The sequence below is a fragment of the Charadrius vociferus genome, unplaced genomic scaffold (assembly GCF_000708025.1).
Source record: "Charadrius vociferus isolate BGI_N301 unplaced genomic scaffold, ASM70802v2 scaffold200, whole genome shotgun sequence".
Taxonomy (NCBI): Eukaryota; Metazoa; Chordata; class Aves; order Charadriiformes; family Charadriidae; genus Charadrius; species Charadrius vociferus.
The window spans coordinates 1508622-1534321 of NW_009646515.1; the positions used below are offsets into that span (position 1 = coordinate 1508622).

At 37.1% G+C, this 25700-nt stretch overlaps 1 protein-coding gene across 1 annotated transcript in view; it reads right to left on the minus strand.

Annotated features, from left to right (window-relative positions):
- GPR64 (G protein-coupled receptor 64) overlaps positions 1-25700 on the minus strand; it is a 49393-nt gene that overhangs the window by 18363 nt on the left and 5330 nt on the right. Inside the window, exons 2-14 of the mRNA XM_009884757.1 lie at positions 24462-25079; positions 21671-21685; positions 12050-12088; positions 10320-10364; positions 10189-10221; positions 9236-9277; positions 7309-7356; positions 6019-6086; positions 4298-4371; positions 3238-3277; positions 3073-3107; positions 1588-1670; positions 861-921 (exon numbers count right to left, since the gene is read on the minus strand). Coding sequence (XP_009883059.1) covers positions 861-921; positions 1588-1670; positions 3073-3107; positions 3238-3277; positions 4298-4371; positions 6019-6086; positions 7309-7356; positions 9236-9277; positions 10189-10221; positions 10320-10364; positions 12050-12088; positions 21671-21685; positions 24462-25079 — 1201 coding nt within the window. The remainder of the gene's footprint in view (positions 1-860; positions 922-1587; positions 1671-3072; positions 3108-3237; positions 3278-4297; positions 4372-6018; positions 6087-7308; positions 7357-9235; positions 9278-10188; positions 10222-10319; positions 10365-12049; positions 12089-21670; positions 21686-24461; positions 25080-25700) is intronic.

Below are 25700 nucleotides of genomic sequence, written 5' to 3' on the forward strand. Positions count from 1 at the left end.
CAGATTGGATGTTTCATGCTCTAGTAACAAATATGAATTCCATAACATTTTGAGGGTTCTTACATTGTATTTTGCTGTATTTATTAACTAGTAAGTCCATAAATACTACTACTGCCTTTGCTGCCTATTCTGGAGATGACCAGATACTGAACACAAAAGGGGGAAAAAAAAAGGGGGGAAAAAAAGGGGGAAGATGAGCAGCACGGAGGAAAAAAAAAGCGGAATATCAGCACTTGGAGGCGTTTGCCGAGAGCCCTCGCTGAAGGAGAATGAGGGAAAGGAACCCATATAGAATGAGGTGGCACTTGTATAGTACTGTAAAAAAAAAGAGCACAGAAATGTATGTTAAATTTAACATTGTTTATATTTTAAAGAAAGTTATTATAGAGGAATATATATGAATGATATGGATACTACTAATAATGTATATTTTTAAATCCATCAGATTGGATGTTTCATGCTCTAGTAACAAATATGAATTCCATAACATTTTGAGGGTTCTTACATTGTATTTTGCTGTATTTATTAACTAGTAAGTCCATAAATACTACTACTGCCTTTGCTGCCTATTCTGGAGATGACCAGATACTGAACACAAAAGGGGGAAAAAAAAAGGGGGGAAAAAAAGGGGGGAAAAAAGGGGGGGAAAAAAGGGGGGAAAAAAAAGGGGGAAAAAAAAGGGGGAGGAAGAAGGAAAGGGAGGGGAAGAGGGAGGAATGGGGAGGGAACTATATAGGAAAATGCCTGTCAGATTGTTCTTGTGGAGTCTTTCTGGCTATTACACTGCAACTCAGAAGCTGACTCTTAATGAGTTAGGAAATTTAGGAAATAAACAAGTCAAATGTTGTATTTATACTTACTACATTTGTAATTCTTCAGCACTCAAGGAACAATACTTCAGTGATGAACAACAGCACCGTTCTGAGATGACAAAGAAGCATTAACCTAGTTTATCCTAAAGCATAAAAATTGCTAATACTGTTAAGTAGGATATTCAAATAAGCATGTCTTTTATGTTTTTTAAACAAAAGTGTATCTTGCATAACTGATTTTGAGTCTTTTTCTGAAATGACATTTGCGAAACAGATCTTCACCAGTCAGAATAGGGCAATACTCCCAGATATTTGCTCGATGCCTGACAAGTACAGATTTCTCTTTTTGTTATTGGAAACAAACCAAAATGCAAAGCTACATCTTTTGAAACAGAGACAAATGGTATGAGTCAGCACTCCATACTGTCATAGTATCACTAAGAAAGCTTGGCTACTTAATAAACTTTTCAATTCGGATTGCCATTTCGTAACACATTTATCTTCTCAAGTAATTTTACACCTAATAATTTCAAAGTCTGCTTTATTAATGTAGTCAGCAATTTTACACTGAAGTTTTTTTAAACATATCTTCCTCTTCCCCACCCAAAAATCAGAAGGCTGCATTTTGATGTATTTGTATTGTTCAACAAAAATTATTTTTATTTAAAAATAAGTAACAATCTTTTCTTTTAGCTACTTGGAGGTCACGTGTAAAGATATGATATTCAATCCGAAAGGGTAACTGTGATGAGACTGTGTTTAAAGCATAACTTACCAAGTTGACTTATTTCTGCTTTGTCTGTTAAACTGCTTATATTCTCTCTCTCAGCCAGCTTCATTATGAAATTGCAGTGTATACTATAATGAGAAGAAAAATCTTTAGACTCAAGAAACAGATCTGCCTTATCTTCACAATGCATGAAACTAACATCAAACGCTAAGTGAAAGCATATTAGCACAAATGCTAAGTGTGAAAGCAAGTTTTTCCTACGCTCTTTCAGATTTGGGGATATTTTTAATGCGCATAGAAAATTATATCAGGCTAGATAGAAGAGTCATAGATCAGTTTGAGGCAGCTTATTTTCTCTTTTCTCTATATACAGTGTCGATTCTTAAATGGGGTCTTCCCTAATTAATGTTAGCCATTAAAGAGTCGATAATTTTGTAAAGATAGTAATGTAATCTCCAGTGTTACTATAAACAAACTCCAGAGAGGAACTATCAAGTGTCCTAGGTAGCTATGTCAGTGTATATGAAATCTCCATCACCTGGGGAAAGCCGGTGTTCTCTCTTTTGAGTTTAGAGAGAACTTAAAACGACCTGCTTAAGCATGTAACTACACATTCACAATTACGGTTCGATTATGTGAAACCCTGCCAAAATAAGCAAACCTACAGTAAGAATTCTTCACCTTCAGCACACTCAAACACACAGGTGAATGAAAAGGCAACATATAAAAGATCGTGAAGTTTCTTTCCAGCTAACAAGAATGAAAACAGTACCCTAAGTACTGCCAGTACATGACATGACGGTGTGATCTGACTTTCTGCCTATTACCATTTGAGCATTTTGGAGTCTTCTTCCATCCTAATCCAGGAAGATAACCCCCAAATTCAAGTATTTGGGGAAATGAAGTTCCACATTTTGTTTTAGAAAATGGCGTTTCCAAACTGATCAGTTTAAAGGACCAGCAATTTAGGGGTGAGTAGCAGTTAAATTGACATTTATTTTCTACATTCCAAGGTTTCCAGGAGCAGCCTTGCCATTCTTATTCACCCATGGCTTCCAAACTCTGAACTGGTTACATTCTCAGGCTTCCCCTACCCTGAGGATGGCTGGTTTCCCAAGCCAAAGAACAGCAACTTGGGATTTCTGAAGCAATTGCCTCATAAAGATTGCATTGAATTCACAAGCTCTGTGAGTTTGACAGTCCCAAATCCCACAGCCTTAGTGGTTAAGTTGCTATGTGACTCAGCTAATACAAAGATGCAGAAGAAATATGGCAGGCAAGCCTGTGCTTCAAAAGATTAATGAAAAGCAATAGAGTTTGTTTTTAAAAAATAAAAATCACTAATGCTAGGAGAATAATGGGATCAGAATGTCTTTGTCAGTTTACATATATTTCTCCAGCCTGTTTCTCAAACTTAACTTCCTAGAAAGTTTGTTTTTTCTTCTGTTTCATAGCTATTCATACTTGATATATCACAAGACAATATATGAGCTTTCAAATATATGAGCATTTAAAAAATTAACAACAAACCTCTGGTTTTCTGCACTGCATTCCATAACAGAGGACTGTAATGACAAGTGAAAATAGAAAAAGATTGTTTTGTCAGGAGGAAACAGGACTAATACCAACATAATGACATTATCAGAAATAAGTTGAAAAAGTTTTCTGAACAGTAACAATAATTGGTAATCTTACCTCACTTACTGCTTGCAAGGTTTTGTTGAACTCTGAAATTCTTTAAAAAAAAAGTTACCATTATGGAGGATTTCTAGTTATGTTTCTAAAGGCAGTTACAACAATATAATGAAAAGTACAAGCAACCACTGAGAAAAAAAATATTTTTCTAGTTGATCAGTGGTTTTTTTTAAAATCATGCCACTTCTAACATTGTAAAACCACTTTCCAAAGGATTGCACATTTTAAAAGTTGCCTTTTATTAGTGACTCCATAAACGAAGGTTAAACTTCTGTCATCACATATTTTAACATCAATCCACTTCTTTAAAAGTTATTGAAAAGAGCAAAAGATAAATCTTAATGTTGTCTTTTGGCAAGCAAGCATTTGGAACAGAATTCTAAATTATACTCAGAGTCACAGCAATAGAATGAGTAAGAAATACGGATTTCATCTACAAACAAGACCTGTTGGCCAATTACATCTTTTTGATTTTCAGGGTAAGTTTTGGGAATAGCGGTAAATATTCACTCATTTAAACCTCTCCTTATAAAGACTGTGAAAGAAGAAACTACACCAAAATAAAAATACAGGTGTGACTCCAAGAATATGTATTAAAAAGCATGCAGCTATGAAAGTTCTCTTAGTATTTTCCTACGAGACAGACTGAAGCCCTGAAATTATAAAAACTATTTATTCAGGAAGAGCAGCAGCAGACTGGCATTCTCAACAATCCACAGCTCATGTTTCTCAGGTGGTATTATTATTACTACTATCATCAGCATATAAACAACAAGGTCTTTGGGTCTTGTTGAGCCCCAGGGAAACTGGATGACCTAAAAGGAAATCAGCAAATGTACCATTTCTTAAAACAAACTCCACTGGTGCATAAAACAAAACTAAGACTACTCTAACCAATATGAACTTTATGTTAAAGAACAATAATTTAAAACTCCTGAAATTGTTAATTTATGAAGTGCAGGAATAATGCAAAGTGAAGAGTCTGCTAACTACATGGAAGGTCTGGCTTCATTTTTTTCAAATATAACAAAGATTTCAATCCTTATTCAAAATTACTTACCTCAGTTCTTGTGCGGTAGCTGCTGGAATTGCAATTAATTTTGTAACTTGATTGTTCCTGGTTATGTTATTAATCTGTTAGAAACACAGATTCCACGGCTAAGTAAAACTACTAATTTTTAGCCTTAAAAGACATATGTTCATTTCAAACATTTTAACAGTCTGAAATTCCACAGATAAGAAGCACATTTTCTCATTAAGACACTTTAACAAATATTTACCATGACATTGTTGTCATAGCTTTTGGAAGGAACGGGCTCATCTAGCACAGACCAAATAACAGGATCTGATTTGTGAAAGATATGGGCAAGTGGATAGTGACTTCATTCTATCTCATGTTGGAAAAAGAGGAATTTGGCTTAGTGTGCAACAAAGACAGATTAGACCAGCCACTAAACAAACTTTCTAACTGTAAGTGCAGCAATGGGACAAGCTCTATAACAGACATAAGTAACAGTAACTTAGAATCCTGGGAGTAAGAAGTCAAGAACTGAGGTAAAAGACATGGTAGGAATGATCTAAATATGTATGATCTAGCCTTAGGGCTTGGGGATAAACTGAAGTTTATCTAACCCTTTATAGATCCGCATTCGTATGTTATTCTGGTTGCCACCATTATTGGTTATTTTTGCATGCACGCAGCGAGCACCATGATGAAAACATCAACAAACATATATGGTATTGACATTACCTAAGAAATATTCTGCTAAAAAGTAAGAGTTCCAAGAGACACGAAGCCTGTTTTTCTAGTAGCTCTAGGCATAATGTTAATACACTAGGATGGTTTCAGTAGGCATTATGACCACTGAAACACAACACAATGTGGAGGTGACTTTTGCCAGAGACCTACCCCTGCCCAAACTCAACGCTCACTGTGCACCTGTGCAGTAGCTCTCTGCAGTGATTTTGCTGACTACTGTCATGCTTGCAGAGACTGGCGTTTGAATTCTCAGACTGAGTACAGACAGCAATGTGTAGGAGAAAGATACAAGGTCCTTTACAGACTCATGTCCTTTTTTCCCTCCCTTCACTTTTCTATCTATAACTACTAAACATTCTCATCTTCATCATATTATTTCAATATTGAATAATCTATACTGTCCTTGCTTTGCATGACATCGTTCTCTTAAACCTCTATTGTGTTGTGTAAGTGCACACGCTCCTGTCACCTAGGCCTATTGCAAAATTAATAACTGATTAACCACATGCCAAAAACCATAAAACGATACCCTGTTTATGAGAGTCTCAACATGAATTACTCCCAGGGTGCAATCCAACTTAATTTATGCCCACACTGTTGCCATCTAATGGTGCTCACTTTCTAAAGTAAAGTGCCTAAATTAATTTCCAAAGGAAGATCCTGTATTCAGATTCTTAATTAGGCAGATAATTAATTAGATCCAGATTCTTAACTAGGCAGTTCCTCTCTCCAGACTTGCCAGGGCTTCCCCCTCCTTTCAGTGGCCACATCAAGAATATAGGTCCTTACTGTAGGAAGTTTACTTAGCCGGAGTTCTAAAATACAGCTGCAAAGCAGCTCTGAGAGAGAGCGAGAGAGAAGATCCATTCACTGCAAATATTAACTTGTACTGCAAACTGTATTTGAAATAAAATAAAACTATAAAAAACATAAGAATTATGTCAGTGTATCAGTATTTTAAGTGCAGACAAAGAAACCCATTTCAACCTTCCTTACAATAAACTTTTAAAAAAGAGACTTACTATTTCTACATTTAGTGACGTGTTACTTTCTTCACTTGCCTGAAGTTTTACCTTGCCCACATAGAACACTAAAAACAAAAGGCAAAAAGGTTAAGAAAATCAACACTAAACCACATGACACAAATTTTTTTGAGAATTTAAAAATTCACTGTCTTATGTTACAACCAAAGGGAAATAAGAACACACTAGCTTTTCTAATCATTCACTATTTTTGCAAATGTTCTTCCATCTCTTCACTTACTATTTCCACAAATGAACTGGTCCAATAACTTCATTATTTTCTGTATGTTTATTTTTGCTGGCTGTCTCTATATTCCTTTTGTTTCTTTTTGTTTGTTTGTTTTCCAAAATAGAAAAACTGCACTGCACATTACTATTAATATAACTCCAACTCCCATAACAAGAATAAAATGTGTGGGTAAAGGCAAAGTGATACTCTGAAAATTATTCCCTCGGGGATTAAAGAACTTTCAAGATACCATAATTCAGAGCATCATTCAACAGTCCTTGAGAGCTGGTAGGCCCATTTTGGAGACAAAAAGGAACTTCTATGACACTTCTTTTCCTGCAGCCACATATTCAGCACAGACTATAGAGAAAGACCTGTACAAGAATGCATACATGACAATCGTCTAGCGGTTTACTGTGTCAACCACTAGGGAAACTTTGGGAGGGGGAGGTGTGAAGCAGATAATTATTCTGCCTCTTTCTAATCTATAAAATACTCAGCATATGGCTATTTCCCAGAAGTGACTTCATTTTCTTAAGCATTTGTCACAGAAGCCATTTATCAAAGTGTTTTGGAAGGCAGCAACACGTATCATTTTACATTTTTATTAACACACATAAAGGGAACATCACTGCTATTTCCATTTTCCTTTGTTTGTCTGTTCTGTGACATTACATTTTTAAAATACTTCCAGGCTTTTACAATAATTTTCCTGAACACTGTTTCAACTTCTGTTCCTGATACAGTTGGGCACAATATGGCAGATATTAGCGTCTACCATAGCTTACTCGTTTTGTCAGGCTTGTAATTATTATCTGCAACTGTGTATCCTCTGATAAGAAACCAAAGATCAAAAGGACAATAGACTAAAAATTACTTTTAAATTAAAAAACCCCACATTTTATTTTTTTTAGAAGTCATACAAAATCTCTCCAAATTCGCAAGAAAATTTATTACAGAGCTAGCTTTTACATAGCAGCTAAAAGTTGCCCCATTACCCAGAACAGAAAACAGTTGGACATGTTTTTCATAAGAAAAAAGGGAAAAAGAAAACCACTAACCTGAAAAATTACAGACAGGTGTTATGTTGCATAAAATGGTTTCTCCTGCTATAGTTTTATTTGGGAAAAAAGAAATCTAGTGAGTAAAAAAGTTGAACTTAAACCCAGTACTGACAAACATGGATATTTACAATCATTTCAATGCTTTAAATGGAAAGGCCTCTACATTTTAAAAATATTCCACATACTGTCTAGCCTTCAATTTTCTAGGGCACTTACCATAACATTTTCCAAGACATAGTATTCAGAGTGAGACATGCTGGTTTTGATTAATTAATTTTGTATAATTTTCTGTAACAATTTCCACAGAAGACCTACATGCAAGTGGTCTCTTTTTTTAAAAAAAAATCCAAATAAAACAGAAATCAGCATACCATAAATAAGCTCTTCAGATATCACAGTATTCAATCACTAGGTAGCACATTACCTGCTTCTGAAGATCCTACTACAGCTACTTACAATAGCATGAAACTAAAACTGTTCTACCTGATAGAATTCAAACTATGATGACACCAAACATGTACACTCTCATGTAGTAGAACATGTTTTTAGTTAGTTACAATAAGCTTTTGGCTGCTCCCATATTTTTAATACTACCTACACAGCAAAGAAGTAACCCTGATCCCAAATTAAGGATACTGTAAACAGATGGCTCTGTTGTATAAAATCAAAATAAAGGACCAAAAAGATATTTGCATCCAAGACAAAACTCCTACACTTGTTCAGAAAAATGTGGCAGCACAGCTTTCCTTACTTAAGCAGATAGATTGGCCTCCATTAACGGAAAAAGAAATGCTATTTTCTCTGCTGCTATCATTAGCTAGTACCAAATGAGAAGGTAATTCTTTTTTTTTTTTTCACTTTTTCTGTGGTACAAACATTTGCCTGTTATAGCTTAACACTTTATCAATTTTATCATCATCAACAAACAGCCATCAGAGGGTATGGATTGTGAGCCGGTGGCAATATCCAATTTATCAGAAAAAAATTATTTTTCAGACATCAATTTAGATTCAAATAAATTTTCCTTCCCTTTTGTGTTGCCAGTTGTCAGGGAAATAGTTATGAAAATTGTATTAGCACTTTTTAAAAAAAACAACAATCCTTAAAGAAACATAATGTTCATAAATAACTGAATTTGTCAAAATTATTAACTACATAAAGAACACTTACAAAAAACCAACACAAAATCCAGGAGTGACACAAAAGCAAAGAGTAACATCAACCTCTTTTTCTTTCCAGAGTACCCATTTGTTTGCCACCTAGCCTTGCCTAGGGTCTCTGCATGCCACCAAGATGCACAAAATAGATAAGCAATGTGGAGGGTAAAAGCCTGATCAAAAACCATTAGTCCTTCCAGCCCCCAAAGATCATCAGATAACATAGCTGCAAACTTCCTGCAGGTCACATTCATACAGTCAAATTATACTAGCCAGTATGACTCCAAGCCAGTTCTTCTACCACTTGCATTAACTCACTGCAAACACATTCTTATTGGTCTACCAGGCTCCTACATGGATAATAACAAAAATTAATTTAGCCTTCTGCTATAGACTGGACCTGTCCTGAGAACATCATGACTGCATTCAGTCTTCTTCACTCTACTAAAAAGCATGAGGATTTTTTTTTTTTTAAAAGTAAACATGGTCCCTGAGATTGTGTTTCTTCCATCTTTGCGGTAACTTGCTGCTCTGACTTACAAAATAACCAAACTCTGCTATATGTGGCGATCTAGGCAAGCATTGCAGATTTAGACCTTCTACCAGACTGGAAATGAACACAAAGTAAACCAGACTGCTAATATGACACACCATAATACCAAGAAAAAGATCCTATTAAAAATATTTGGGAGCATATTTCCTGAACTCACACACACTTAAATTTTGAGGATCATAAAAGAAGATTAGTGGTGATACATTAATCCTACCTGGTGTTACGGCAGAATAATAATCAGTGATGTTAAGAGCTTCTGTTAAAAAAAATTAAAAAGTTATAAAATTAAGTATTCACATTTTAACTTCAGAAGCCTATGAAACACGTCACAAAAATAAGTTTCCTAATTTCTACTTTAGACTCTGTCTTCCCAGGAGAAGTGTAAACACATGACCGTTTATAAGGGAATTAAGTTACTTTTTTTTTACTGCATAAATGAAAATGCAGCATTCAGAGTGAGATCCATCCAATCAAATGTTTATGTCCCCATATGAGCCAGTCACTCTAGGCTCCCTATTATTCAGTGGAGAAAGTGGTGCGTTGAAGGGTTGATTCCCATTTAACTTATTCTACATGGGCATTTCATGTTCTAAAAATGTATCTTTCTCTCCATCAACTATGAAGAATAGCAGGATGTCTAGCTCATATACAAACATGTAGGAATCTGTACTGATATGGGATGAACCTCCTTGTTTTCAAATGCAAGCATCAGGAAAAAAAGGGGTAGCAAGTCCTTCTGATTGAGTCTTTACTGATACTGTTTGACAAACTCATTGCAAGAACACATATCATGTAAGTTTCTTTAAAGAATGGGGTATACATTTTAGTTCTGCAACTTTAAATAGTATCAGAAAGTATAGAAAACATTATATCTATTGATATAAAAAAATACATAATTGCTAAAAATAAATATGCCCGATTTGGGATTTGGTAAGTAATGTAATATTTTGAATAAAAAAGAATGGTTAACAGCTCAGTGTCAGTTAAATGTGCTTCAAAACCCTACCCATGCAGACTTAAAATACAGATTGGAGATAAATACAAATTTTCAGATCATGTAAGAAAACAATTTGAACTAAACAAATCCCAGTTATAAAAAAAAGCAAACTTTCATGAATGCAACAAACATCACCCTTTAGACCTTTCTCTCTTCATGCTAATTCTCACCTGCAGTTTGTGTAGGCTCCTCTGAAGTCATATCTGAGGAAAAAAAAATAATAACAGTAAAAACAAAAAAATAATTAAAAAAATCTAAATCTAACTAAATCTAAATAAGAGAAACATTAATAAAATCTTGCCTGAAGGATTAATAGGATAGGTGATAAAAGTAACAATAGAAGATTCTGGAAAAAAAAGACAAAAGAAGTAAAAACTGTATTAATATATTATTTTATTTCTGTGAATTTCAAAGGAAAAAGATCAAGTACACAAAACTTTGAACAGGAACTGAATATTATTTATCTAAGTTCCACTTAAAGAAAAATTGCAATGCTTGTTAAGAATGTTCACATTATTTCAAAAATCTGAGTATCTGAATATGAACAGCTGGTATGAGTTCCTTCAGATAAGTTCCTTTTATTGGTTTCATTCTTTCAGAAAATGCAGGTGAATTTGGCATATCCAATAGCAATAACTGCTTAGCCCCAAGGATCTTTTCCTGCAGGAACTCAGAACACTCATCAGCAGAGACGACACAGAGTTTGGCAAACTGTCTCTCCAAAAAATCTATTTGTGCCAGTAACCATACATAGAGTAAGGATGAAATTTTTTTCAGCCAAATCAAAAGAAAAAAAAAAGAAAATTACATTAAGGCAATAGAAGAAAATTTAACAATTGCTCAGGAAGGACATGGTTAGTAAGCGTATTTTAGGTGTCAGTGCAGGAATACAAAGCGGTTTGTATCACTCCAATATGACAACTTAGTGACATTTTTAAAATGGGTCAGAGCGGCTTCATAACAGAAGAACATTAAGCTTTCCAAATTTCTTTACTAAAAGGCATCCCTGTCATTAGTAGAAGCAGTATCTTAAGTATAATAATGAAAAGTTGGTGGCTCTGCATACAGTTGCATAACAAGAAAAAAAAGCAATCCACTTCATGACATGGAAGGGGAAAGCGAGCTTTGCTTTCTGATATATTTATTTCGACGAGCCATTTTGAACCTTTTCAAAAGTGCCCTCTTAATTCCATATGCAGAGTAAAAGCTAAGCATATTTGGTTCTTAAGTAACAATGCTGATGACAACTGATTTTCTAAGGCAAGTAACAAGCAGCCAAAATATGAGGAATCAGAGTGAAAACTAAGTGCTGACTTCATCTGTATTAGTTGGCTTGGTATAAACTACAACAAATAGAACAAATATTGAATTGGCTGCAGTTGCTAAAGATGAACCATTCCCAGAGAAAGACTATCTGTAACGAACAAAAGCATGTGTACTTGTGTCTCTATTACTTCTTTTCTCCAGAGCACAATATGTCAGTATACATTAAGAAAGAAAGCAACTGGCTTTCACACAGCTATTTCTGTGTGTCTACATTCCTCGTCTTTTTTAAAAAAGGCTATCATAGATGATATTTATCACCTCTGGTCCCAGAAGTTATTAGAGTCTTGTGTGTGTGTGCGTGTGCTTCTGCATAGTATACCACACCGTATGAAATGACATGCACATCTGCTAGGGTGGGAGGAGATGTAAAGGAGCTCTCTCACTACAGTGCTCCTCCTCTGCCATCTCTGCAAGCCGTTCACTGTTTAGGCTACTGGGCGAAAGGTTTTTGATCAAGCAACTTGCACCTACTTCATCCTCAAGCATCACTGCCACAAACCACGAATGATCCTATAAGGTAAGCTATTTCATTACAAAGTAGAATGAAGAAGTTAATTTTTTCTTAAAAAAATATACAAACAAAATATTAAATGTTGGAACTCATTTATATTACAACTTTTCTACATTACCTCAGATAAAAGCAAAAGATTTATCTAACAAGAAATAGCAAACATGCAATAATCAGTAAAGTCCTAATTTTCTTACCAGAAATAGTCGTTGCACCCGATTCTCCTGAATTTGCAGCTTTTGTTTCAGACAGAAAAAAAAACAAGAGGGGAAAAAGGGACCATAATGAAGTTTCAGACACATATATAAAACCATGCTCGGCAGACTTTCATTATATTATCAAGAGTTTACTGCATTCACCAGAAGAGGGCAACGCCTGCTTATCAGAAGAACACTTCCAGGTTGTCAAAAAAGACAGCTGTAACTATCTTTTATAAAAACAATAACAGTTTTTATGAATTCAAATAGAATGCAACTGAAGACGATTTTTTTCAACAAATAATGGGCAGTTTGCATTGTATAATGTTAAGAAAACAAAAATCATTGACCCAAGATACATGCCATGCTAGTCTGATAGCCGCATGCCTACCCTGAGCGTCTTGCTAATTCTGGGAATGGGAATCAAGCCTACATAACAAGATGGCTGTACTTGTGTATGAAGGACTCTCACACTTTGTATAACACTGAGACTTGCCATTTAAAATGTATCCCATACATATCTGTTCTCTTTTTTATCCTTCAAAAAGCAGGGTTACAAAAAGCTAATTCAAGTTTGAACCTCTGATCTTGATAGGAGCCAGCCAACTATTTATATAGCAAACACTAGCCACTAAATCTTTGATGTTGTTACAGTCAGTATTTTGATCAAAAAGAAATTAGGAAATTTGATATCTGGTTCACATAGCAACTTCAAAGATATCCCTTTCATTCACTGAGTGAGGTTTTTGACAGTGCCACAGACAAGTCAAGTCACAGTTATCACAGAAATACAATCTAAAGAAAGCTGGCTGCAAATATGAAGCACTATTTAAAAATATATGCTTAAGGTATTTCAACATCTTCTCTCAAAACTCAAAATTCATCCTATTATGTTACTTACAATGCACTAATTATACTGTAAAGCCTTTCCTATTATTGTAGAAGAATTAAGTCAGAGATACCAAAAGTCTCTGCAGAAAAACAGATTTTTTTGGTTAGACATAGTAAACAAGGAGTTCCTGAAACTCTAATCACTCACATGATTCCTTGCTCAGACTATTTTGCTTGCCTTACTGAAAACTAGTAATACCTTCTTTCCAAAGGATAAATGTAAATATAATTTCTTCAATGAAAGGAGAATCGGAGTCAGCTCAGTGACCTTATTTTCATTTTCTTTGGAAATTTACTGATGCTATTTGCACCATGAAATATGCTGATAAGCCACAGGATGAAATGGATAATTAATTTGCAAATATTTACATATTCTTAACTATCTCCATAAATTAAAAAGTAAAAGCAGCAGCAATCTTCCTATGCACTTTCTAACATACAAGAACAATGGGGAAAAAATTACATAGAACCAACATATACCTGTTTCCCGTCTTCTGCCAGGCAACGTAGCAGTAGTTTCAACTACAAAGGAAGAAGAGTTTTTTAGGAGCAGAAGTTTTTATATGTATTTGTACACATGCATATATACACACACTTTTTTAAACACAACCTCATTTTAGATGTGCTACTCACCTCAAGTCAAGCTGGTTTGCAAAACTACTTTGCACCCACTGAGAAATGTGTGTCAAGTCTTTTTGAAAGCTAGAAGCTGAACTCTTGCATTCAATTTTTTATTCAGTTTATCCCTTTTACACTTATGGAAGACACAGATTAGGCTGTGAGCTTTCCCACTGCCCTTCCATTGCCAATGTCTTCAGAAACCCTTTCAAAGCATTTGCTTGAGTGAAAACGAAGCAGACTAAATAGCAGCAACCAAAAATGTAGCTGATGATACACACAACTGCTTTCACACAGCTATCTTTGCACAAATGTGGAAAAGAAATGCTGATGAATTATTAAAATGAAATTTTATTAACACAAAGAGAAGCAGAGAAATTACCCCACCCCCCACCCCCCCACCCCAAAAAAAAAAAAGGCAGGGGGCAGGAGAGTTGGGTAAGACAGGGATACTTTATTCATATTTACAAATTACATGGGATGTACTTTGAAAATACATCTACTTCATGATGTGCATATACATCATGTAGATGCTCACATGCCCAAGAGTTGCACCATCAAAGAACATCTAAACAAAGAACAGATGGATCAGGTGCCAGAAATGAAGCGGCTCAGGTGGACCTGAACTGGGAGTGAAAAGGTGAGCTATTTCTAGCTCAAAGGACCCATGAAACATGCCCCTAGGGACACCTAGGGAGTGATGCAACATACAGACGGGTTCTTAATCATGGTGTTGATCTGACAATTGAAGCTAATGCACAGGCTACCCATGAATGTGAAACGCATGCCATCATCAAGAAAGGCAAGTGACTAAAGTCTCCCTGGAAGAGAACAAGGTGGCTTGGCTATCAATATAAGGAGGCACAGCAAATTTATTACATCAGACCACCACTTGAAACCTGCAACTAAGGCGAGTGCTATGTGATTCCCATAGTGGAGGCAATCAGCAGGTGGCTAGAAATGTACCCTGCAGCCTATGCTACCACCCAAAACATCATCCTGGGCCTTGAAAAACAAGTGGCAACACAGCACAACATACAGTTAAGGCACTGTGACCTAATTCAGCACCCTTGATGGCTGAGACCCCGGCTGTTGGGGCAAGGAGGAACAGATATTACTGAACTTGGTGGCAGACTCTAGCCACAGCCAACATGCTGGCCCACAGGGTTGCAGAGGAAGAGAGACTTTCTTTGGATTGCCAGAGCTGGTGGGACAGTTTCTTCACAGTTAGTGCCTTGATATCTGGCCAATCCATCATCACCAAGGTTTTGGCGTATTACACTGGTGCATACTGCCACATTGCCCATGTGCAATGGATGTCATCCAGATCTTTGCAGACCTGGTTGTCATGTAGGTTGCAGTAGACCACCTCCACCACTGCTAATTCCCTCAGGTACTAGACAACTTCCTTCTTCCATCAGTGCTGGTCCACTTGCATCAGTCGTACATAAGACCATCCTCAGACTCTGAATCCAGTAATCCAAGCTCAAATCTCTGTGGGACCTCCAGTAACCAACCAGTTGGGGGTGACATGCAGAAAAGTACTCTGAGGCAGCAAATTCCTGGGTAGCAAGGTGTGTGGGACAATTTGGTCAGGTGCCTAGAGCAGTTTTCACCTTTAATGGCCTGAGAGTTTCCACCTGAACAGGCATGGAAACTTGTTGAAGGAAGGATGTCTTGCTTACACCAAAGACAGACGGAGACTTTTGGTGCTGTGTTGGGGTCTGGCCTATGCCTACCAGGCCCGTGCCCAACACCCTGAAAGGAGCAAGACGGTCTCTAGATCTAAGGACATACAAATGGATGCTGTGGCTAAACCAGAGACACAACGCTAACCATAAAAGTCACTCCTGCAGCCAAGAGGAAACAATAGAAGTGGCAGTTGACCCAAGTCAGTGAAGGAGGAAGAAGCTCCTCTGGAGAGGATGCAGGAAGAAGACCTAGAAGAGACAGCCTGTTCTGCAGCAGGAGAGCCAGAAGAACAGGAGGGGGAAGTGACAGAAATCATAAAAGAGACAGAAACCACCCAGTCCCTACTACTGAGCAAGCTGCAAGATATGCACAAAGATTATAGCTGCCAGCCAGGTGGGCAGATTGCTGCCCGGTTGCTCCAGTGCTGGGATACTGGGGCCAACGATCAGGACTACATGAGAGCTTGATGAGATGTAAAGAAATGTCAGTTCAGTTTTGTTGAACGTCAGACTGACCTGAAGCAGTAGTTAGATATAACTGTTCTGTATTATTTAAACAGTAAATAGTTTTTTAAGGTACAATGGGGTTAATAAAAATAATTGAGTCAATTCCACATAAAGTAAAGTGGACTTTCACTTAGAGAAGAAAGTATTTTTCCACATGTAGGCAAACTGGCTTTCCTACCACAGGAAGCGAATTCCACCTCCAAAAATTTACCTGCCGCTGCTCCCATCTTACTAAGTCATTAGCACTTTGTGCAAAACACCTCATCTCCAACCAAAGAGCCCTGAAGGAAATGAAATTCTCAAAAGGAACCCACCTCTTGAAGTACGAAGCATCTCACAGAAAAGACCACCACACTGCTGCTTCTGCCCACTAAAACAATACAAAAATCTGCCTGGGGAGTCTGACTTTAAGATCTTTCCTACATACTCTTGAGGAGTCAGTGTAGACATAGTCACCGTAGACAAACTGCATTTCCCATCCTCCATATCCCTTCAGCTCGCTTTGTGAATTTTTGAGAATACAAGTAGTATCCTGAGGTAGGTAAGAAAATTGTTCACTAACATGTTTAGTACTGTAGGTTAGTAAGAAGATAGTGAACTCTAAAATTCCAGATGCTTTTGATTACAAATCCAGCAGTACAGGGAGCAAAATAAACTAAACACAAGCCATAAATATGGAGCTAGCAAAAGCAGGAAGTGATGATGGCATGCATAATCTAAGCAGCATTTTCTTCTGGACACAAATATAAATATGACTTTTCTTAGAGCACAATATTCACATGCCTACAGTTGCAAGAAATTACCCGTGAGAATGAAACTTGTCACTGATCAAAGTGCAGCATTAAGATCACTAACCAAGTCTTTCATCAGAATCACCTTCGCACACAGAAAGGGGGACAGAGGAGAGGCTGTCATACATTATTTAATTTCACTTACATTTGTCAACCCTCCCCCTCATATCAACAATATTTAAGAACTAGAAAAGAAAATGAACAGGGTTTATTTGGAGAAGGATTAAAGTCCAATCTATAATATCCCTAAAGTTGACATGTAAAAAGGAAAGTAAAATAACAGAAGGTGTGTGCTAGTTACAAGCTAACAGAAAATTTATTTCCCTTAGATTGTTTACTACCAAAAAGAGCAAGAAAATCTTTATGTATATGAAACCTCATTATATTTGCTCCATGCATTTTTATTTGTGACACTGTTAGTTTAGGACCATCAAGTCAACATACGTAATATCCTATTCCAAACCAAGACATTACATAGTCTAGTAATACTTTTCTATATTTTCTCTAATAGAGAACATTCCTGAGGATCCAAACAGCAAATAAACAGTCAAATGACATTATTCAGTATTATTCTTTGCTTTTGCTGCAAGGGAGACAGACTAGGTCCCCACAAGAACTGTTTTTTTTCTGAAGGAAAAGTCAACTCCATTAAATGAGATAAGCATCAGTTTCTGTTACTAACATGCATTGCTAGAAACAAAAGCAGCAGGTCCTTTACCATCTTCATATCACTTTGTACTGTTCTGACACAAATAGCTAGCTAAGTCAAGACTTGAGAATCTCATCTGTGTAGGCAGAGGAAACTGTTCCACTGGTATGAAACCTGTCTAGCAACTCTTGCCTTTGCTCCCTACCACAGCTGCAAAAAGCCTACCTGGGAACCAGTATTTGCATTGTGACAACCTTCATTTCCCATAATGATGTTGTGTGACAATGGAAACCAGTGTAACTTTAGCACCTCCTGTCTGGTAGGAGACTAAATCCATTACTAACAGTACTTAAATCTAGGTCCACAAACTGATACAGGTCTGAGAGAAACCATTGCGTGGCCCTGTCTACAAAACAGCCTTACACTCACAGTATTCCTTAGCACGAGAGATCTTAACTATCAGTCTACTGATAGGATGGGATGGCCTCCACATGTCCCACTGAAGCTGTTCCACCAAGCAAAGCAGAATTCAAAAATCAAGCCAAAGGGAAGAAAGGAAGAAGGAAGCTTTCTAACACAGTGGTGAAGATGGGATGGATGGTTCTGGTCCCTACACCAAAGGCATTGTCACTCATAGCATGCCTTTTTTTCAGTAACTTAGACAACAGGATACAGAAAAAGCCCTTAAAGCATGAACAGTGTACAATGTTCTATCTCCAACTAGAAGAATGAAAAATATCCTTTTCTTTTCCAAACCTCCAATGTAACTTATGATCAGCGCACTCTTTCTTAAAGTTTTTGGAAAGGCAACACCCTTTCTGATTCACCTGTCTTCAGGCAAACCTCTCAGCCAGAAGCAGTTCAGTTTTTCCAGGGTGGAGGAGTGAGAAGCAGCTAGAACCTGGCTGCAGATAACAACATTGTACAAGAGCTAAGTTACTGGCAGCTGCTTCTTCCTCCCCTATCTCAGGGGAACAGCGTTGCTGCTGACTAATACTGTTTTACCTAACACTTCATGATCGCCTTTAAAACTTTTGCAGAAAGCATCCTTTGAGCAAGCCTGAGACAGCAACTGGAGTGCTCTCTTAGGAGAAGGAGAAAAAGAGTCTGAACTGTAGTGAACTAGAGCCTTCACATGGACACCCACCCTGCCCAGTCTTTGCAGTGTGGAGGGGCAGGGTATCGGTACAGCAAGAAGGGTCGTGCCTGCTGGCCTCTGTCTCTCAGGAAACACAGTGAGAGAATGCAAGGGGCAGCTGCTTTCTAGTCAGGTCCAGATGTGAAATAGGCACTGAACACTTAAGGAGCAGCTACAGCCCTGGAAATCTGTAGAAGCACGGACAACATTACTGGCAGAAAAACATACATTTATGGACTTACGTGTGCTGGGGCTGAGATAACAGGTTTATGAAATGCAGCACCTAAAATTTTACTTATATTAATTGAAAAATATGCCAAAATGAGAAAGGTTTGTATTATCACCCAGGACTATTCTTTCAAACTAAAGGTACCCTTGACCATGTCAGCTCTCACAAATAGATCAAGAGCAGAACCCGAATGGAAGAATCCCAAGGGACACCTTGGTGGCTATGCAATATGCTCTTCCCATGCCGCAGTACTTGTCTGACACTACATAATGGCATTAGATAACTACGGCTGTGTATTGCTGATAAGATCAGTTTTGACTTACAAATACACACAAAAATACCAGAAGATTAATAAAAATTAGATTTTCTAAATAAGATGTGATAGCAAACAGTGCTAAAAGTTTTTTCACCAAAAATTCAAAAATTCAGGCAGGGGAATTGATTTACATTAAAAATTCCCATCAGAAATGTCAAAGTGGAAGTTTTAATTCCAAATAGATACATAATACAACTTTCTGGCTGAAACACAATTAATTAAAACCATTTTACATGAAAAAGTCAATTCCACACTGTATTTTTAAGGCTATACAAATTCCCTTCTAAACATTCTCACGGTCAACAGTTATCAGTATGTATTACACACCAGGTACCAGTACTGTGCAGCAACTACCATTGATTTGTATTCAGTGTTACTAGCATAGAACCATATGAAAATGTCTGGTATTAATGCAGTTCATAGGACTTGCTCATGAACAAAACAAGAGTAGCCCAAACAGCAAAACTTCAAAATAGTACTGTTCTAAAATCCATTTACTTACAGAAATAGGCACAACATTCAATTCTGATATTCAATTCTGATATTGAAATTAAATCCATATTTTCTATTAAGAGATTGGGTCCCTTCAACATTTGACAAACCTTTCAGTTGGATGAACATTCTGCCAAAATGAACCATGCTGTCACACAAAGCATTAATAACAGTAACATGTAAAAATCATAGAATCCTCCTCAATTGTTCCACTGTAGACATTTAGCCCATATGGACTTCTTATGTAAGTTAGATTTTGAGGCACACTGTAAATGTTTATAGGATAAAACTAAGTGCAATTTTAATTTTATGTTTTGGTGCCTCTCATGACACCTTATGTCTGATCTGACTTAGCCGTGGGACCATGGAAGAAAGGATGAATTATCACTGGCTATTGGACAGAAGCAAATGTAAGAAAATGATGAAAGTGCTTGTTCACATCAGGCTCTGTCACTTTGGCCAGTTCATTTTAGTATCCTTAACAGAAAATTTAGGTGCAATATTTTTAATGAAGGTTTGATTTCACATGAGTTTTTAGGAAATTAGGTTATAAATACAGTTTTTATCTGTTTGTATAAAGTTTCATTTGTATAAAGCAGTACATTAGGTACTGACGTGAATCAAATCACTTCTTCTCTAGCAGGCTCATTTCCAAAAAGCTACGTCCTTTGATATCACAGAAGAGGGAGGCAACAAGAGCAAAGAAAGGGAAGGTTAAACATGTATTCTGTTAATAGGTACAAAGTAGACTGGTACATGACTCATCAAATAGGCACTCCAGAGTAAGGTATTTTTTTCCCCGTCACATTTACTTCCTTTAAGAGCTTCTCGAGGTTTCTGTAGTAGTCTGTCCTTACAGTTTTAGAAAGAAAATAGTAATGGGGCAAATAATTTATTTTTTCATCTTCAGCTGTCATGATCCACTCAGCAAATGTAACAATATGACCCAAAGTTTGGTACCCAACAGACTGAGATGCAGACTGGATGAGTGCAAGAGTGGCCGCTACTTTTCCACCTTCTGCCTGAGGACGTAAAGCCTTGGGACTCCACCCCCCATTCCAGGAAAGCAGATGCTGTCATCATAAGCGCACACAGCTCAGGAAATCATTAAAAGGGATTACATGAGCCTAAATCATGCCTCCTATTGCCCACACCTGCAAACTAAAACAACTGCCCACACTGAAGTTTTCCTCTTCCTTGAGCATGCAAAGGCAAAACAGTCACATAGGGCACCGATCACTTCCCATTTCTCCCATCAACATTAAACCGCCTTGTTCCCACAAGCCTGGAAACCTCCTCCTGCATCACCAGTAGCAGGCTCAGCAATACTGGGAGTGAAAAGGGTACATGGAAAAGAGGAGGCAACACCTTAATCTTGAATGTTGGACAGGACAGTTTAGAAAAATCTAAAATTCCACATTATAAACATTGTGTTTTGTTTATGCAAAATATGCAACCAAAAGCAACAGGGACTGCACTCCTGCTAAAAGTTAGAGCACCAATACCACAAATGAGATGACAGTGCTTTACTGTCAGTGATACTATTTACAGTTATGCTATAAAACATCTGTTTTATTTACTCACTGAAATTTGTAAAAGATATCCCATCATCTCTGTGCTCCTTGGATAAATGCACAGTGTAACAGTTTGGATATTTATATTTGGATTAAGAATGTTACTGTTTAATGTGTAACTGAAATGATTAATGTTTAAACAGTACATTTCTTCCAGTTGTCAAGTTATTATTAAAGGCAACTTGCAAATATCCCATGTAAAAATGACAACTGAAGAGCTGGTGCTCACAGATGACTGAAGTTTCTTTTCAAGCATCTAGCATTTTAAACTCACCTATTTTCTTGTGTCTTAGTATTCTCTTAAATGACCAACAGCTTTGTATTACATAGTGAAATTTCTTCTTGGATTATGCAGAGACAATAATCACTCATATTGTCCACATTAAAGTATGTAGCTAAACAGGAATCATTCATCAAGGAACAAGATAAAGAAATTTTCCAAAGTTGGCATTTGGAACACGGAGCACATCTTTCTTCACTTACATATTTTTAAATACCAGGAGATGATCTTTAAAGTGAGATACAATCAATCTGTGGCACTCTTTCTCCATATCACAGCTGTTAGGCTACTTCTCATTCTCAGCAAAAGGGGAATTATCAAAGGAACCTGAGGAATGTAAGTGGAAGGTTGGTGACGCACAATGTGTGGGGCCTCCTTCCCTCTTTGGCCCTACCTCCAGTATTTACACCTGATCAGCATGCAATGGCTACACCGAGCAGAGAACCAGAAGACTGTGTGACTGGAAGAAGCAAGAGTGGCATTTTAACGCAGATCTAAAGGTTTTCTATTACTAAGTTCCATTAGTCCATGAAATGCAATCAGCCCTCACAACAAACTGGGAATCAGTCAGATATGTCCTTTCTTGCAAACCTTCAGATGCATAAAATACATAGCTACTGCAAAGGTAATCCTACCCACACATGCTTACCTTTAAGTGCTAAGCATGCGTGTAAATCTTACCAGAATCGGGATTCTGGTCCTTATTAGACCATATATAGTTAAGAAAAAACTAAATACATTTTTGGTAATCTGGATAATTATTATAAAAATAAATAATAGAACCAAAAGAAAAAGAATCTAAATAGTTAACAAAAGGAAAGGTGGGAAAAGGAGGCAAGGAAACATAATCAAATAATGTGATGTTAAGTAAATCTAGATTTATTAATGGAGTGCATCACTGCCTATAAGACACAAATTACATATGGCTTACACCGGACAAAGATTTTGAGTGGTTAAGCAAAGGAGAAATAACAGAAATCATGGTAAGTTTTGAACATTTTACAAATCGTTGTTTTATGTACGTGCAAAATGCCAACCAGGTCATAAAAAAAATGCTGAAACTTGTCCTCCGGCACAATTATGACTGTAATGAAACACTTCCTTTTCACCTTTTGTGCCTACACAGGTGGCATAGCCCTTTCCCAAGCTTTAGCCCTTTGCCAATTACGTTCTTTGAGCATGCAAAACCAGATCTTTCTGAAGACTTACTACTCAAAATCCTTCTCTTTTAACAAAAACAGAGAAGCCCCCAAAATCAGGTAATTTTTACACAGGTGTACAGAGGAACTTACAGAAAGAAATCAGATTGTAAGACTAGTACATCAGTTAAAATTGCCTGATGTTGACTATTATATGCTCCTACTGTCAATGCTTTGTTTTCATTAAATCATTGGACAGATATTTGCTAACTATGTGCCTTTCACAGGCTGACTTGGAGGGGGAACGCAATCAGCTAAAATGCACCTTTTCCTGAAAACAGGCAAATAAACTGTTAAAAAAATTCCAGTGAACTTTTCTGCAAAAAGCTGTTACTCTTCCAAGTTATCTAGAGGAGAAAACTTTTATTTGGCAGTAGAGATGGTCTCTGTACTGAAACAAACCTCTGTCAGCATAATTAAAACTCAATTTGAGTAAGTAACAGAGCTTTGGAAACCATACATTTTACACACTCGCTAGAGAGCTCTTGCAGTTAGACAAAGGATTCCACAAGCCCCTAAATCACTAATTCTAAAATCATTAATCACTTGGGGCTGGAGTTGGGCATTGCCTAACCAAGCTGCCCTGTGATGCTCAAGGATGCTCTAGATTCAGGGCAGAAAGCTCTGGAACTAAAACCAAGAAGGTTGTCCTTGCTGTGCCTTGGTGAAAGATAACCAGATGCTCCACGCTGACCTGGATTTACCCACTATCTAGACAGATCTCTCTCAGACTTTCTTTGTATTGAACTTTTGTCTGGCAGCCAGAATGCTCCCTCTTTCAGCCCTAGAACCGTGTTCCTTCAAACAGAGTCAAACATGAGCAAAAGACAGACATCTTTTCTTGAGCTCGTCTCCCAAATCACACAGCTCAACAGAGAAGATGTGCTCCCAACTACAGCATCAAGCCAGCAGAGGCATTTCATTCATTACGACCCAGCGTTAGAGGCATTCTCCACGAGTCCTGGTTTGTCAGACAGATTTCTTTATCTCCCAGAAAATGAAATCTGGTCTCCGTATTTTAATGCCCTTACTAAGACACTTTTCATCTACCCAGACAGGCAGTGATTATAACATTACATAGCTAAATGATATTATTTAGTCTGCACAAAATAGATAGGTACAGTTTTTAAGGATAAAGGTGATGAAGACCACAATTAATTTTCACTGAAGCAACTACGATATATAAGAATTTTACAAATCAATTGAGCTAGTCACTTCAAAATCCCTGAAGGTCTTAGGGGGTAATACCATTTCCTATGGTTGATAAATTGGATCCTACCGAAGCTTGATTCAAGTTTGTCTTTCTTGTCAACAGATATGATAGCAAAAGCTAGAAAGAAGACTATTCTCTTGCTTTAACTCCATTTCAACTATATTAAAACTCAAGTTTCTCTGAAAATAAAATCTTGGTTTGGTCTGGTTTAAAGCTTTTTGTGGTTCTTTTTCAGGGTAGAGAGGAATTTTGAGAAATGTGTGAGAAACCATTTGGTCATTTTAATAAAGGAAAACATTACTGATACAGAAACAAGAAAAAAATCAGAGCCTCCAGTAATCTTTACAGATGCAGACCATACCTGTGAAAGATGGTGTAATGTGCCAGTGAAGCAGTGAAAAGTTGACTTGTTGATGTTCTGGCCCAGTGAGTGTGCAAAATGAGGACCAGCAATGCTTTCCTCTATAATTACTCCCCAAATAGAAGGCGTGTAAATTAATTATTTTAAGATGACATTGATAGAAAGCTCTAATACTCCAGTAAGTTTCGGTTGGATGCATCCTGCTGTCATTACCATTATATGGACAGTAGACAGACACAAAAGTTGAAGCAATTTGAAAGTCTTTAAAGGACTGCTGCTATGGTTTTTACATTTGGATAAAAGCTGGTGAAAGCTGCAAATCCCCACATGACCTTATTAAGCATTTAGCTAGAAATGACCAACAGACAAAGACTTTGTAAAATCTGGAACAGAAATGTTAGACATGTTCAGATCAACTTTTGACCAAAATTCTATTACAAAAACAGGGTGCAATGGTACTTACCACATGGCAACGAGTCATCCTCTTCTACTGTCTTATTATAGACCCAATCCTCCTTTCTCCAGCGTATAACACCACTATCTTCACAGTCCCAAGATTGCTTTATATTTGCTTTATCCCACATTCTGAACATGTACAGCTCCCCAGTCATACCCAGGTGAGGTGACACAGCTGTACCTGGCAGCTTTGAACAGCCAAGTAAGAACTGCCCTTTTCCAGGGAGGTTAACTTTCCCGGTTATTTTTTTGTTTACTTCTTTTGTGCCATTTATAAATACCTTCATCTCCTCATCTTCACTTTTCCATTGGATACATATGTGGTTCCAACTGTTGTCATGAAGTCTTGCTGTTGTATTTATTTGATTTCCGAACAACCATATCCTCAGTTTACCATGATCTCCTGTAAGTCCAAGATCATATTTATTTGCAGAGAGATTGCTGTGAGATGTCTCTTGATTGTATACATATGCTGTCCAGGGACTATTTGAGGAATACAGCTTGAGGTGCACACAGACAATGAATTCTTTCAAGGGACGCAGAGAAATTCTTGGTGACATAATCCAAGGATCTTCACATGCAGTCTTAAAGATGGCTTTATATTGTCCTAGGAAACCCTCCTGATCTAAATAAAGAAAAGGTGACTTGTAAAATGGCTTTGTTTTTAAAAGGATTATCTATATGAATATTATTCTTCTATATAGTACTGTTCCTAGGCATTTACCTAGGAGTTTTCAAAATAACACATTAAGAAACAACCTTGTATCCTTCTCTTTTGCTTTTTTTTGTGGCAGGGAAGCAGTAAATTTGGAGGCAGTTAATAAATCCTAGGTGGTCATTAAAGCTTTGAAGTAAAACTCATGCACAAAATGAAGGATGACCATGTAGCTCTCTAAGGCAGCACTTAAACGACAACTGGGAGGCAAAAAGAGTATCACAGATCGTGGTTCCTATTCCCAGGACTGCATAGGTATTTTGCATTTAATAGATGCTGGATAAAATACAGAAACAGAGCTAGAAGAAGGGACTACAGTCCTTACTGCCTTCTCATGTCCCAGACATGCATGCTGCTTCTCTGAACAAGATCATGCTTCTCCGTGCCATTTTTTTCCAACCCTGAGATTCTTAAATCCTCTGCTGCATGCTGGCAGAGTTTCAGCAGGAAAGGTAGAAAACAGCCATGTTCTAGAAGACAATGAGTTTAGGTAACTTTCAGGAAATGTGTTTTGGAGTCACTGGTTTATTT